The 13414-nt window shown below is 42.7% G+C and overlaps 1 protein-coding gene across 1 annotated transcript; it reads right to left on the bottom strand.

Moving 5' to 3' along the window:
* Window positions 1–356: 356 nt before the first annotated feature.
* On the bottom strand, window positions 357–2414 carry DRD5 (dopamine receptor D5). The gene is given in 2 exon segments (XM_029961428.1): window positions 357–2354; window positions 2356–2414. Coding segments are annotated over 2 exon segments (1452 nt in total). The 5' UTR covers window positions 2406–2414; the 3' UTR covers window positions 357–952.
* Window positions 2415–13414: the final 11000 nt, after the last annotated feature.

The following is a 13414-nucleotide window of genomic DNA, read 5'->3' as shown; positions in this document are numbered from 1 at the left end:
TCATCAATATCATTTAAAAAAGTAAGTTCAAGTACAGAATAAAGTGGAAAGTTTTAATAGCTTATATACATGTGTACTTGATATTCTTAGCTGCAGCGAGGGATAACATCAGTTATAATACTAAAGAAAAACAGGCATAAATCTATCTGTAAGGGCCATATAAATGAGTTCATTTAATTCAAGTGTTCTGTGAACCTTGCTTTTGTTCAAAAACTGTATTTTCTATACCAACTATTTTGCTTTTAAAATAATAGGGTTTAGCTGTTAGTCATTCTAATCATTCAAATAGAAATGTTGTTAGTTTGAATACTTGTTGTAAACCTTTCAGGGTGACAAATGAAAGATAATAAACCCTTGATCAATACAACTTTTATTTATTCATCTGGGAACAGAGGATATCATAGGCAACAACACCGCCTAGGAGAACAAGGGTTTCACATAATCTGTTTTGGCAGAAACACACATTTAAATAATCATCCAAATCACCACCTCACTATTTCTATCTTTAAACAAAAATCAAAACAAAAACCAACCAAACAAAAATAGAGAAAAAGAAACATAAGATCTGAACAAACAAACAGGCCAGAATTTTTTTCTGTGTAATGTCTATGCCAGCCACATCCATCCCTGATTTTAGAAGTCATAATACTTAGCAGTGACAATGGCACCGTTCATTTGCAAACACATTATAAACATGAACTGACTGTAATTATACCACAATACCTCACCACAGCTAATCAACATGACTGCCTGGTCCTCTCTCAGCCTGGGGAAGTGCTGATTTAAGTTTGTGCTGCCAGTCCCCTGTATGACAGTGTCTACATCCCGCAAAGTTCTACACACAGAAGTGAGTTTAGCATGAAGTGACTGACCAAACTACAGCAGGTTTTTCCACTCAGTGCTAATATTTTCTTTTCTAATCCAAAAAGAACTGATCAGAGCAGGATACAATTTAATGTAAACCATTTGGAGTGAAAGGTGTTATTTTGCCTAGTGAAATCTCCCCCTCACAGTCCAGGTCACAAACAGAGTCAGTGGCAACCTCATGGTCAGGGGAGATCTGGGACATCCTATCAAAAGGGTCCTCGCGATTTTCCTCACAGTCAACCACATTTGGGATCATGTTAACATAAGCAGTCACTATCTCCTTATGGAAAAGGGTGTCCTGGTTGTAAGAGATAAGCTCATTGCTTATATTAACAGTCTCCACCGGAGTACTAGAGCAAAACTGACCGCATCCCAAGAGGTTGGAGAAAACCTTCCTGAAGTCAGCATTGAAGGCATAAATGATGGGGTTGAGAGAGGAGTTGGCCCAACCAAACCAGACAAAGATATTAAAGGTGGTCTCACTGACACAGGGAAGGCCAGCGTGGGGGTCACTGGGTGGCCTCTCGCAGAAGGGCACCATGCAGTTCAAGATGAAGAACGGCAACCAGCAGCAGACAAAGACGCCCATGATGACAGAGAGCGTCTTCAACACCTTGGTTTCTTTCCTGATGGAGGACTTGAGGCTTGTGTGATGGTGGCAGTCAATGTGGCTGCTCCGGCAGCTCTGTGCGTGCTCAGCTGCCCTCTCCAAGGAAGAGATACGACGAATCTGCACCTGGGCAATGCGGTAGATTCGAGTGTAGGTAACTATCATGATAGCCACCGGGATATAAAAACTGATCAAGGAGGAGGAAATAGCATAAGTCCTGTTGAGGCTGGAGTCACAGCTCTCTGATGGTCCAGTGAGGGTATCATTGCTGTCAGAGGTTCCATCAGAGGGTCTCATTGCTGCTAGTGCCACCCATGTGGTGCTCATATCTTCTGCCCAGGTAGTGACAGCACCTGCTGCTGCCCAGGCAGTACCAAATCCATCTCCAATATCACCAGCAGCAACAACATCCCCACTTTTGTGCCAGTTGAGCTGGACAGGGATGAAGGAAATGAGCACAGACAGTGCCCATGCCACACTGATCATCACCAGAGCCAACCGCTGGGTCATCTTCCTCTCATAGCGGAAAGGGCTGGAAATAGCCCAGTACCTGTCCACACTAATCACACACAGGTTGAGGATGGAGGCCGTGGAGCACATGATATCAAAGGCCACCCACACGTTGCAGAAAGCCCCAAAGGGCCAGTACCCAGCCACCTCAGCCACCGCCTTCCAGGGCATGACCAGCAGGGCCACGAGTAGGTCCGAGACAGCCAGGGAAACGATGAAGATGTTGGTGACCTTGCTCCGCAGGTGCCGGTAGCGGACGATGGCCGCGCACACGAGCACATTCCCGAAGAGCGTCCAGAGGATAAGCAGAGCCAGTAGGCTGCCCGCTGCTACCTGCGCCGCGCCGGGGGTGCCCGCCGGCCCCGCGCCCCGCCGGGGCCCCGCCCAGAGCCAGCGGGCTCCGGCCGCCCCGCAGCATCGCTGGCGGCTCCCGCCGGCGGCGGGGCGGGCAGCCGGGATGCACCGAGCAGGCCAGCGCCGCCCCGCCGCCCGGCCCCATGGGCCGCTGCCCCCCCGCCCCGCCGCCACCCCTGCCGGACGCCCCCGCTCCGCTGCCCCGGCGGTCCCGCTCCGCGGCTCAGCGCGCACCGCGCTCGGGGCTCCGCGCCCTCGCCACTGGCGCCGCGCTCCCTTCCGGGATCCCTGTCCCCGCGCTCGGGGACCCAACTGAGGTGCCCGCCCGCAGCTCCGCACGTCCCCGTGCCCGGGTCTCCGCCGCGGCTCCCTTCCTGGGGTCCCCTTGCTCGGGTCCCTTGTCTCGCGGACCCCGGTTTTGGATACCCGGCCTCGCGTCCTCTCGCTTGCGCTCCCGATCCGCGGCTCAGCGCGCTCTCTCCTCCCTCGGGCTCTCCGCTCCGAGGCTCAGCGCCCCCTGCCGGGGCACACGCTCCGCGCCTGCTTCTCCTGGGCCGCTCTGCGCCCCGCGGCTCCCGGTGTGTCCCGCCTGTGACTGGCAGCTTCCTCCCGCCCCGTGCCCGCCCGGGCTCCCAGCTCGGCGGAGCGGCTTCCCCGCCTTGCTGCCCGCCGAGGTCCGCTCCCCGCTCCCCGCTCCCCGCGCCGGCCGCCCGGCCCCCCGCCCCGTGAGCATGCTCTGCAGCCAGGGACGCCCCGTCCGGGCCGGCACCGCGAGGCTGGCGGGGGACGGGCGGGAGGGGACGGAGCGGCGGAGCGTCGCCCTGTCGCGCGCTCCTTCCCTCCCTCCGAAACCGAGTCACCCTCGCAGTTCTTTGGTGCTGTCACCAACTCTGCGCGGCGTTTTTGCGCAGCTGGAGGGAAGAGCGCGGTCCCGCCGCGGCGAGCGGGGAAATGCCCCGTCAGCAGCCCCGCGGGAAGCGGTGCTGTCGAGGATGGGTATGGACACAGTTCCGTCTGAAATGTGCGGTGGGGTGAGCGGGACAGGCTGAGTATCTTCCACAGGGATAGAAAACGGAGCCTGCATTGGTACCAGTTCCAAAGGGTTCTGCCGGACGACTGAGATGTATTACAGGCAGCAAGCCTGGCAACCGAGAATCCTATTCTCTCTTTCCAGCTCGTTTATGGGATGAATCATTCCTCTCGGTAGGGTTCTAGCACAGCTAGAAACGGACTCTGACCGTGAGCATTACAGGCGTGAATACTGTGCTCTTGGACTTGCCATGTGCTAACGTGCCTGTTTCTTCACAGAATATGCTTTGGTGATTTTTATTCAAATTATTATGGATTAAAAAAATTAAACTTAATTCCTTTTTAAAACGGTTGACAGCGATCAAACCCGTTCTTGATTCAACAGCCTGTTTTGGCACTGAAAGGGCTGAGGAAGCCACACTTTTCAGGGGTGTTCCAGCTACTTCCCCAGGCAGATGGGGAAGTACAAGACTCACTATACCTGAATCTGCAGTGACATGAAGGAAGATTAAGTGCTAGAGTTACTAAATACAGAGGGAAAAGAAAAAAATAAATAAAACTCTGTAACCTTTTAGGTAATTTTCTAAAATTGTCACAAGAAAAACTGGAGCTTCACTTTAGCTCTCGCTTAAGAAATTGGCACTACTCTTCCACGTTTAAGCAGAGATATATTTAATATTGGAGGGAGAATTTAGCTTTTGTCGCCACTGAATTCTAAACAGCATGACTAAAGCTGTGATGCTGAGGCAGTGTGTTGCTTGCACAAACTCTGCTTTCCTAAGCAATGCCTCCTACAATTTCTCTAAACGAAGGACCAGATTGCACAAGTACTTGTGCATGTGCTTGTTGAAGCTGCTAGTCCAGAAATGGAGATATTTGTTGTAAAAAAAGAGTTATCTGGTTTGCTTGTTTAGGTTATATTCATTGCTTCTCCAGTTTAGAGGTGTGTGCACATACTTGTAATATGGTGTCTATATGCATATATGTATTTACATGCATCCAGTCAGTACACATTAGCGATTTAAATAAACATGTGTGTAGGTAACTGTCTTCTTAATAACAATAGTAGCTCATTAATAATACAACCTGCCCAAAACTCAGCAGCACAAGTTGGTGGCTTCGTACAAATCAGCACCAGTGTTGTAAGCAAAGACTCTGGGCTGTGGCTGGGAGCAGCAGAGGTGCAGGTGCATGTTCATGCCCCGCTCTGCCTCGTGTAGTAAAGTCAGGCAGAGAGGCAGTGCAAGCAGCCAGGAAGACACTTTAACCCATTGAAGCAAAAATTGTAAAAGCTCACTTGTCAGATATCTAAAGAATGAAAATTTGCACTGCTTTTTACAGTACTTTTTGCAATAGGTGGACCCAAAGTACAGGACTTTCCAAAGTATCCCGTTTATTGGCCAAGTGTTGCATTTGGCTGTCTGGCTCCTGAATAGCTCAGAATTCAGAGGATATAATATATCCTCTAAAATATCCTCTCCCACCCATTTAATATTTAGCAGATATTCTCAATTTTCAGCTAGTGTGAATTGATGTTGCTCACCAAAGATCCCTATGGAAGAAGACCTATCATTGAGTTGGGGGCAGATTCATCAGCCAAAGACACACCTGTGCCAGTGGATGCACTGGTGATACAGTCACCAGTGTTGATCCAACATTTTATGCGTGCATGTTCAAAACTTTATTTCAAGGGAAACCAATGCATTAGGAGATCAGGAATTTTTTCAATGGTAGGAGAAAAAGATACTGGTTTGTGATGAGGTGGTATATGAGACTAAAACCTCCATTCCTACAGACTCCAGTGAATTGTGAAGAAGTGGAGAAGGAGCAGGCAACAGGACAACTGCTTTGCACTTGTACCAGATCATTCATAATGGCATCAGGTCAGAGAAGCAATCGTGTAATGGGTATGTTTATGGTGTACATAACATTCCATGCACTGCCATCAACATTTTTTGAGCCCAAGATAAAAACCTTTAACATTTATAGGTTATTAGCATCCTTTTTTAACTTTCTGTAGGCAGTTTGCATATAAATCTCATTTTAAGAATAGTCCATTAAACCCACAGCTGTCACTTGCTGAGAGATTTGGGTGGTTTTTTTTCATCCTGAAATCATCTTTGTAATGGCTTTTGTGCTTTTCCTTCAGAGCTTTGTCTCATTTTTCTTTTTTTTATTCACCTGTTAAAATTGCACTTCTCTCTCACAGCTGGTAGATTGGAAGTAATGGAATTTAACTGCTACCGCAATGGTTCTGAGTGAAAAAAAATCTTTGCAGTTCCTGATTTTAGAAATGTATGTTTTACTAGCACTTTTCCTTCATTGCCACATTTTCTATTTTGATTTCAAAATACACAGACCCACTGTTCTGCCTAAAAATTTTTATTTAAAAATAGCCAACACTCAGAAATTCACACATTCTCTCAAGAATCAAGTATCAAGAGATACTTGATGTAAAAAGGTAAAAAATAATTAATTCAAAAAGCAAGTTAAAATAAAGAGACACAGATGTACGCTGAGGTTTAGGCTATAAAAGCATCTCATCAAAAAGCTCCCATTACACTTAGGCTCTGAAACAGAAAAGAAGAGGTAGTGGTAGAAGTGGAGGAGGCTGGAAGTCACTGCACATCAGGCCAATTTAATGAAGTCACTGAACATGTTCTTAACTGTAGAAGTATGCTCAAGTGGAGCTATATTTAGGAGCACGGCTGAGGGTTTGCTTAAGGTCCATCAGTCTTAGTCAGTGAAGCTGAAGTCTTTATTGAACAGGGGTGGACAAAGGTGCAGGTGTATTTATATTCATGAAAATATTGAGGAAGGAGGCAGATAACTCGTATCACCAATTTATGCAGCACAGAAAAATCTTTGCCGACTAGGTCAGGTCCTGCTGTTCGTGTTTCAAACAAAAATAAATATGAGCAATTGGAAAATTATCAAAAATGCATTACAGGAATTGTGTCTGGGAAACTTCTTCAGTTGAGCAGAGGGCAATGGGAGGGTTAGAACCAGCTGATGATGTCTAACAGGGGGAAAAGTTTTCTATAACAGATTACTTTTAATATTGCAAATAAGGTTAGAAAAACTGCAGTGGCTAGAAACTGAATCTCTGAGAAATCAGGGTAGACATAAGGCAAACATTTTTAACAGTGAGGATAAATAATGGCTGATGTGATAGATTTTGGATTGTAATAGATTTGCTATCATTTGCAGTCTGAGAGCCAAGGCTGAATGCATTTCTCAGAGACTGTGCCTCAGCTCATCCTTCAGCTCTGTCTTAACTTGGACAGTACCGAGCAGCACTCTGTAGTTCTCGGGAAAAGTAATTTTAGATGGCTACAGTTACCCCTGCTGGCCTTAAATCCTATTTAGTTTTTTGTTGACTTGGGACTGTGATGGATAGTATTAATTAACCATATGTAACAGGATGAACAATTCTTCCACTATTTCCGTTACTTTTTCTCTGTAATGAGTGTGATATGGTTCCTGCATAGCCACTGATCACTCATGAAATAATTGATGTTACCAGAAGATATTTCCACAGATTTTCCTTTTTTTTTTGTTTTGTTTTTTAAGGGTTGTATAGGACTAGCAGTAGATTTTGTAGTTCAGGATTCATTTGGGGGAAGAATTCCAGTTTCAAATTTTTAAACTCTAGTGGTAAGCATGAGCAACTTTGTCATTTTAAGATAAACAGTAGTAAATCACTACTTTTACTTAGTTTTGCTCTTTTTTTCCCCTTAAGTAATACTTAAAATTACATGCTCCTTTATAATCAACATGTCCCATTCATCTCTGTAGCAGAATATCAGTAATAGAGATTAGAAAGTTCATTATTAAATACCTACTGCAATAATCCTGAGGACTATTAGTGCTATTAGAGAACACAGTGGAACAGCTGATGAAGACTTCAGTCTGCTGACACAAGAGTTGTACTGGAGTTGATAAATTAAAACTAAGGTATATTCTACTGACCGTCTGTAAGACAGAAATAGCTATTTCTTCTGTATTGTGAGTAGCCCTCTGCATGCCAAGCAGTGGCATTTCATCCTACAGTGTCTCTAGATTTGTCATCCTTTTCTTTCTTCAAGGAGGGTCAAAGAAGAAATATGCACTTTTTCAAGTGCAGAGAACATCAAGCACACCCTGTAATGCCTTTATAACCTCCCATTCTTCTGGCTGACACTGCAAATCAAATGAGAGAATATACAGGTTGAAAAGCATATGCTTCAATAAATCAAGGCCAATACCCCAAATTCAGCACAAAGCCATAGCCACAGTGTATGGCTGTGCACCCTTAAAACAAAATCCATCTTTGAAAAGCAAAGAGCTGGGACCTTGACAGCGTCATATGGGGCAGGCAGAGGACCTGATCAGTCCTGGTGAATTAGTCAGTCTGGAGTTGATTTGAGGAATGGTGCAGCTTTTGAACCCCTCTCAGAGAAGGTTTCTGTTCAAAGTCACAGTGAGACATAAGCAATAGCCCTGATACTTACGAGAAGTCAGCAGTTTGTCCCAGTAATCCTTGCAATGATAAGCCAGTAACTCTACCTGGTGATATTTTCTGTGTATTACTTTAGTCAAACAGAAGACTCTTATAAATATTAACTTTCCAGATACTTTAAAAGACTGTTTTTGCCCTGGGAACTCAATAGAGAGAACAGTACCATCATCATGAAACATAAAATGTGTATTGGTTTGAGATAAAAAGAGTTGCTGTAGGGACCAGCAGTTTCCCAAATCCCAGAGCAGAAAACAGGACAGAAACTATTAATTGAAATATTGTCTAGCTGCTTTCATCAAAGAAAATACTGTATATTGAATTATCTGATATTTGTGATTTGTTTGTTGCGCATGGGTTGTACTGATTTTGCTAATTACCTGCAGTAGTTACAACTATTGTAATTTTGGAATAATTTGCAAAAACTTAATGGCTGCTGTTGTAGCCTTAGTATTTAAAAATAGTTAATGCAACTCCTTTTAGTACTGTTGACTGAGATGTGTGGCCTGAAGAGGGGCGGGCTATTTTATTTTAGCTGTAGCTCTGTCCAAACATAAAAGATAGTAATGAGAACTATAACTGCACAGAGGTTTAACATTCATTTCTGCTTTGACAGAATATGAGGGTGTTTAATTTATTGTTTATGCCCCATTAATTTCTGTTGTCACAGTGCCAGGTCTCCACTGAGCAGTGTGCAGAGGGGCTTGCCCCTGCCAAGGCTTCCCTGCACTTGATGCAGTGTTAGTGCCACACCTACACACAGAGCTGATATCAAATGCAGGCACAGTCAGCTCTTCTTGATATAGTGAAGTTTGGGTTCTTGACTCTTACTGCACTGGAAAGGTTTCCCAAAATAGACAACAAAGAAAATAGAAGAAAGAGATTCCAGTGCTGGGAAAAGGACTCAAGAATGCTTTCAAAAGTCTGTTTGGCTAGTGTAACAAATTATTGCTTGGTAATGAAGCTGTTAGATTCAAGCAGGCAGTGGTGGAAAACCCTACCTGGGGAGCACTGCAGACATGCTCTTCATACCTGGGAGAGGAGCAGACAAGGAGGGACAAGGAGGGGGGTTTATGTAACCAGCTACCACTAAGATGTTGTTACAAAGCTATTGCTTTTTGCCTCATTGCTGTGGGTTGCTGCCTTCATACAAAAGTCATTGCCTGCTAGAAGGGAAATTACTAAATTCAGAAAATGATGGACTCAAGTCTGAAACAAACATGAATGTAGATTTAGCCTTAGGTATGTTATTAATCATTTCTGCACATTTTAAAAAGCACTCTGATTTCAGTTTAGCCTGGTAAATACTTCATTGCAGAATAAGTTAAAGAAATTATGATATCCTTAATAATCTTGACTAAATGGTGCCATCATTTAACCCAGCAACTCACTACTCCCCACTGGTGGGACGGAGGAGAGAATTATAATAGTAAAAGTGAGAAAACTCGTGAGTTGAGACAAAGACAGTTTAACAGGTAATGCAAAAATCGTGTGCACAAGCAAAGCAAAACAAGGAATTCATTCACCACTTCCCAAGAGCAGACAGGTGCTCAGCCATCCCCAGGAAAGCAGAGCTCCATCACATGTAACATTGACTTGAGAAGACAAATGCCATCACTCTGAATGTCACCCCCACCACTTCCTTCTTCCTCCATCAGCTTTATATTTTGAGCACAAAGCCATATGATCTGGAATATCCCTTGGCTCATTTGGGATCAGCTGTCCCGGTCATGTCCCCTCACAATTCCCTGTGCACCCACAGCCTCCTCGCTGGTGGGGTGGGGTGAGGAGCAGAAAAGGTTTTGGCTCTGTGTAGGAGCTGCTCAGCAATAACTGAAACATACCTGAGTTATCAACAGTGTTTCAAGATCCTGTGAAGAAAATTAACTCTATCCCAACCAAAACCAGCACATGTGGAGAGGAGCTGTTCCTCACTCTGCTTTGGATAAAATGCTGATGTGGTTCCCTGGAATTAATGATTCTATATGTGGTTTTCACAAGCTGACTTTTAATTCCAGGTATATTGCAGTGACATTTAAGCAAAGATTTATTAGAAAATAAACATAAAACACCCACTGCTTTGTTAGAAGTGGAGAGACGACAGCTGGTTTTCCTGCAATCCCTGCTCTTTAAGAGCTTTCCACCTACTGCATCCATCTTTATTTGTACTTCGGCATGAATTGTGGTCCCTTTGCTTCTGGCAAGAACTAGGAAATGTGTTGGTAAAGATTTTCAGTTCTCTTTTAGGTGAAAAACAGCACTGGAAAAAGACAGGAGACATGCCATAGAGAACTGTGTTTTACTTTAAATCTCAGCCAAATTAATATTATGGGACATAACACACCTCCTAAAAAAAAAATAAAATAAAAAAAGGACAATTGACATTAAAATGAGACTTCCCACTATCATCAACATCAAGATCAAATTAATGCTTTAAAGCTAATAGAGCTAACCCTCTTTTTTAAAGTTCTCCTTAACAATTGCAGCTGCTTCAGTTCTGTTAAATCCAAATCTCATTTTATTCATGCATGCATAGAATGAGGCCAAATACTTGGGGAGAAGAGTTCCCAGGGAATAAGTGATCCAATGTGCCATCTGTACATACATCATGTCTAATCAGACGGAGTGAGGTAGGAAAATTAAAAAAAATAGTGTTTGTAGTAAGATCTTGATGTTTGGGTATCTTTTTTATTTGATGGATTTTCGGTGAAATTTACTGAATTGTATAAGCCAGTGAAAAGAAGCATGCACTTAAATTACTTGGATAATTTCCCTCTCTGCTATTCTCTGAAGCCATCTGCTTCTCTGCACTGATATAGTACACTCAAAGCCTATGGAACACAAGTGGGCAATAAGACACAAAAATATTTCCAAAATTATCAAAACAGTAATTGGAAATTATTTTTTTAAGTGATTAAAAGAGGCAATTCAAAGTATTGAGAAACGCTAGTAAAAGAAATTCACTTTTAGAGATCCTCAACCATGACTCCTCCACTTCCTTCCATCTTAGAGTTTGTGTCACTGACACTAAAAAATACCTGGAAAATCTATGGTCATGCAAGATTGACGCTTCAAGTAAATTGAGGATTGTAGGGATCTTTTTGCACCTTACCAGCCTTTATTCCTGTATATATATATGAGTTTAAATGCAACCCAAGCATGTATTATTGAATAGATAAAATTATCAAGGGAAGAGAGGGAAGGAGTGGAAGACTCTCAGAGAAGGGTATGATGAACATGAGAGAATAACTTTCTGGTTAAGATTCCACACCAAAAATTCAGAATCCTTTGCATATTATGTGTATTTCGGAGTTCAATAAAAAAATTTACTTTAAAAAAAAATATCTTTTTAAGTAATATTAAATTGGATCACCTCAGGAGAACAGCAATGAGCAGCTGTTAGACCTCTCTCCTGGGTAAGCCCACTCTTCTGCCTCCTGTCACGTGCTTCAGCAGATAGGTAGGCAGAAATAGGGGAGCTTTGTGCTATTTATTATCTTTTCAAGCCTGCCATAAGTTACTATTGTTGATACACACTAGAGAAAAACAAAAAATTTGGAAAACATTTGTTTGAGAAAGCCCAGGTTTAGCATTGACCAGAGAGCTAGAGGTCACACTATGATAAACAACCTGAGTATTGTTCCTTGTCCAAAAATATATGTTTCTTAAAAATGTATGTTTCTCAAAAATGTATGTTTCTCAAATATTCAGAAATTCATGACTCACTATTTGCTTCAAGAGCAGTTACACTAAGAGGTGCATCACATAAATACTCTGTGTTTGGATGAAACAATATTTTTTGACAGTATTCCTGTTGTGAAAACCTCTTAATCATCTTCAGTCAAAATCAAGTCTTTGGTCCTGAAACAGAACCATTTTAGTCAGTGGGGTTTCATCAGTGTAGCTTGGAATAGAATTTGCCCATTAGCATGTTTAAAACATTTGCTCTCTGCCAGTGCTACCTTAATTCACTTTTCTGAATAAACTTCAATTTCAGCACTCAAAATCAATTTAATATTGTGGGCAAATCAAATTATTTCAATCATAATGTGAAGAAGCTGAAAGAGCTAAGTAATTGCAGATGAAATATAACTAAATAAGGATGTTATTTATTTTTGAAACTTCCAAATGTGTGCAACGTGTTTGTAATAGAGCATATGGCCCCTTCTTGGCCTTGGGGATTTAAAGCTAGTTCTGCTTTGGCTGGAAATCAGCTAAAAAACACCAGTTCTAGCTGAAGAATGACATGGGACCCATCCCACAGGAGCAGAGGAAGAAGAGGCAGGCTTGCTTTAGCCATCTTTATGAGCACATAAAAGATTAAGTAGAATTTTTGGGCCTACCTAGTGAAATGGATATTTTTTCTGATACCAGAATTAGCTGGAGACTTTGTCCAGGAGTTGATTTGGAAGGAAGGTTGAAGCTTTATTTGGTTATCTGGATGGTCCTATTTACTCTTCTCAAAACAGAATCAGTCTGGGAGACAACTGAGTGGTTAGAGCTGATATTTGCATGGAAGTAGGTGAGATCAAGCTACTGTGTTCAATGGGAAAGAAAATGTTACTGTCTAGAATGAATGTGAGAACTAACAGAGATGTTATAAAAGAGCATGACAAGCAGCCATAGGGACAGGCAGGGATTACAGTGGTGTGATTAGATCATGACTCTTTCAAAAACCGCTTAAAATCAAACCACTGAAGTTGCTTTGCAGGGAGATATGAGTTCTCATGCTCAGTTTCCTGATGCTTCATATAATCCAGACTTCACCTGAGACTTCAGACAGAAGTTGCTTTACTTGATCTGGGGTTTGCAACTGGAAAAGAAGGTAGCAAAAATTCCTAAGCAAGTTATGTCTGTGCGTACCACAAAACAGAAGTGAAGATTGATTATGATGTGAAGCAACTCCTGGAAGCAATCAGGTAATTTATCGAATGGGCTGTGTTTGCCATCTAGTGGTACAAAGCCAGCATTTTTGTTCTGATGCATGAGAGCAGACATGACAGCTGAAATCTTGCTCAGAAGCAGATCTCTCCCACACAGAAATATGCCTGCTCTCAGGCAGATGGCGGCGACAACTGTATAACTGTCTTTTCAGGAACCAGGAGCAGAAATTTTTCAGCCCTTGATCCATCAGATTCAGGACTAGATTATCTGTCACTCCCTTTTACTATTCTGGTTATTGTTCCAGTCTTTCAATTTTACAGGTGTAAATTCTAAGAATATTCAGGCACCTAACTTTTCACTGCTTTCTGTGAGAATTCAATCAACTAAATATCACAGGGATTTGAAATTATTTTCTAACATCTTCTAAACCATGCTTATAAACCCCTCACCCAAAGGCCCTCCAGATTTCTAGAGGCTTCAGCTTTGCTTTACAGCATCCTGTTTGAAGATATGTGGTTATCTTCTGATCTACAAAGAAATTAGCAACTCATAAAAAAATTGTACAGAGAATATACACCATTCTGGCACTGGAACACATATACCTGAACATAAGCTTTAAGACTAGTTTTATCTCTTTCAAGAATATTTGAATAAAGAATTAA

The sequence above is a fragment of the Manacus vitellinus genome, unplaced genomic scaffold, assembly GCF_001715985.3.
Source record: "Manacus vitellinus isolate BGI_N305 unplaced genomic scaffold, ASM171598v3 scaffold_0_pilon, whole genome shotgun sequence".
Taxonomy (NCBI): Eukaryota; Metazoa; Chordata; class Aves; order Passeriformes; family Pipridae; genus Manacus; species Manacus vitellinus.
The sequence above is the reverse complement of the archived record's forward strand: the minus strand, read 5'-3'. Positions and strand labels throughout refer to the sequence as shown.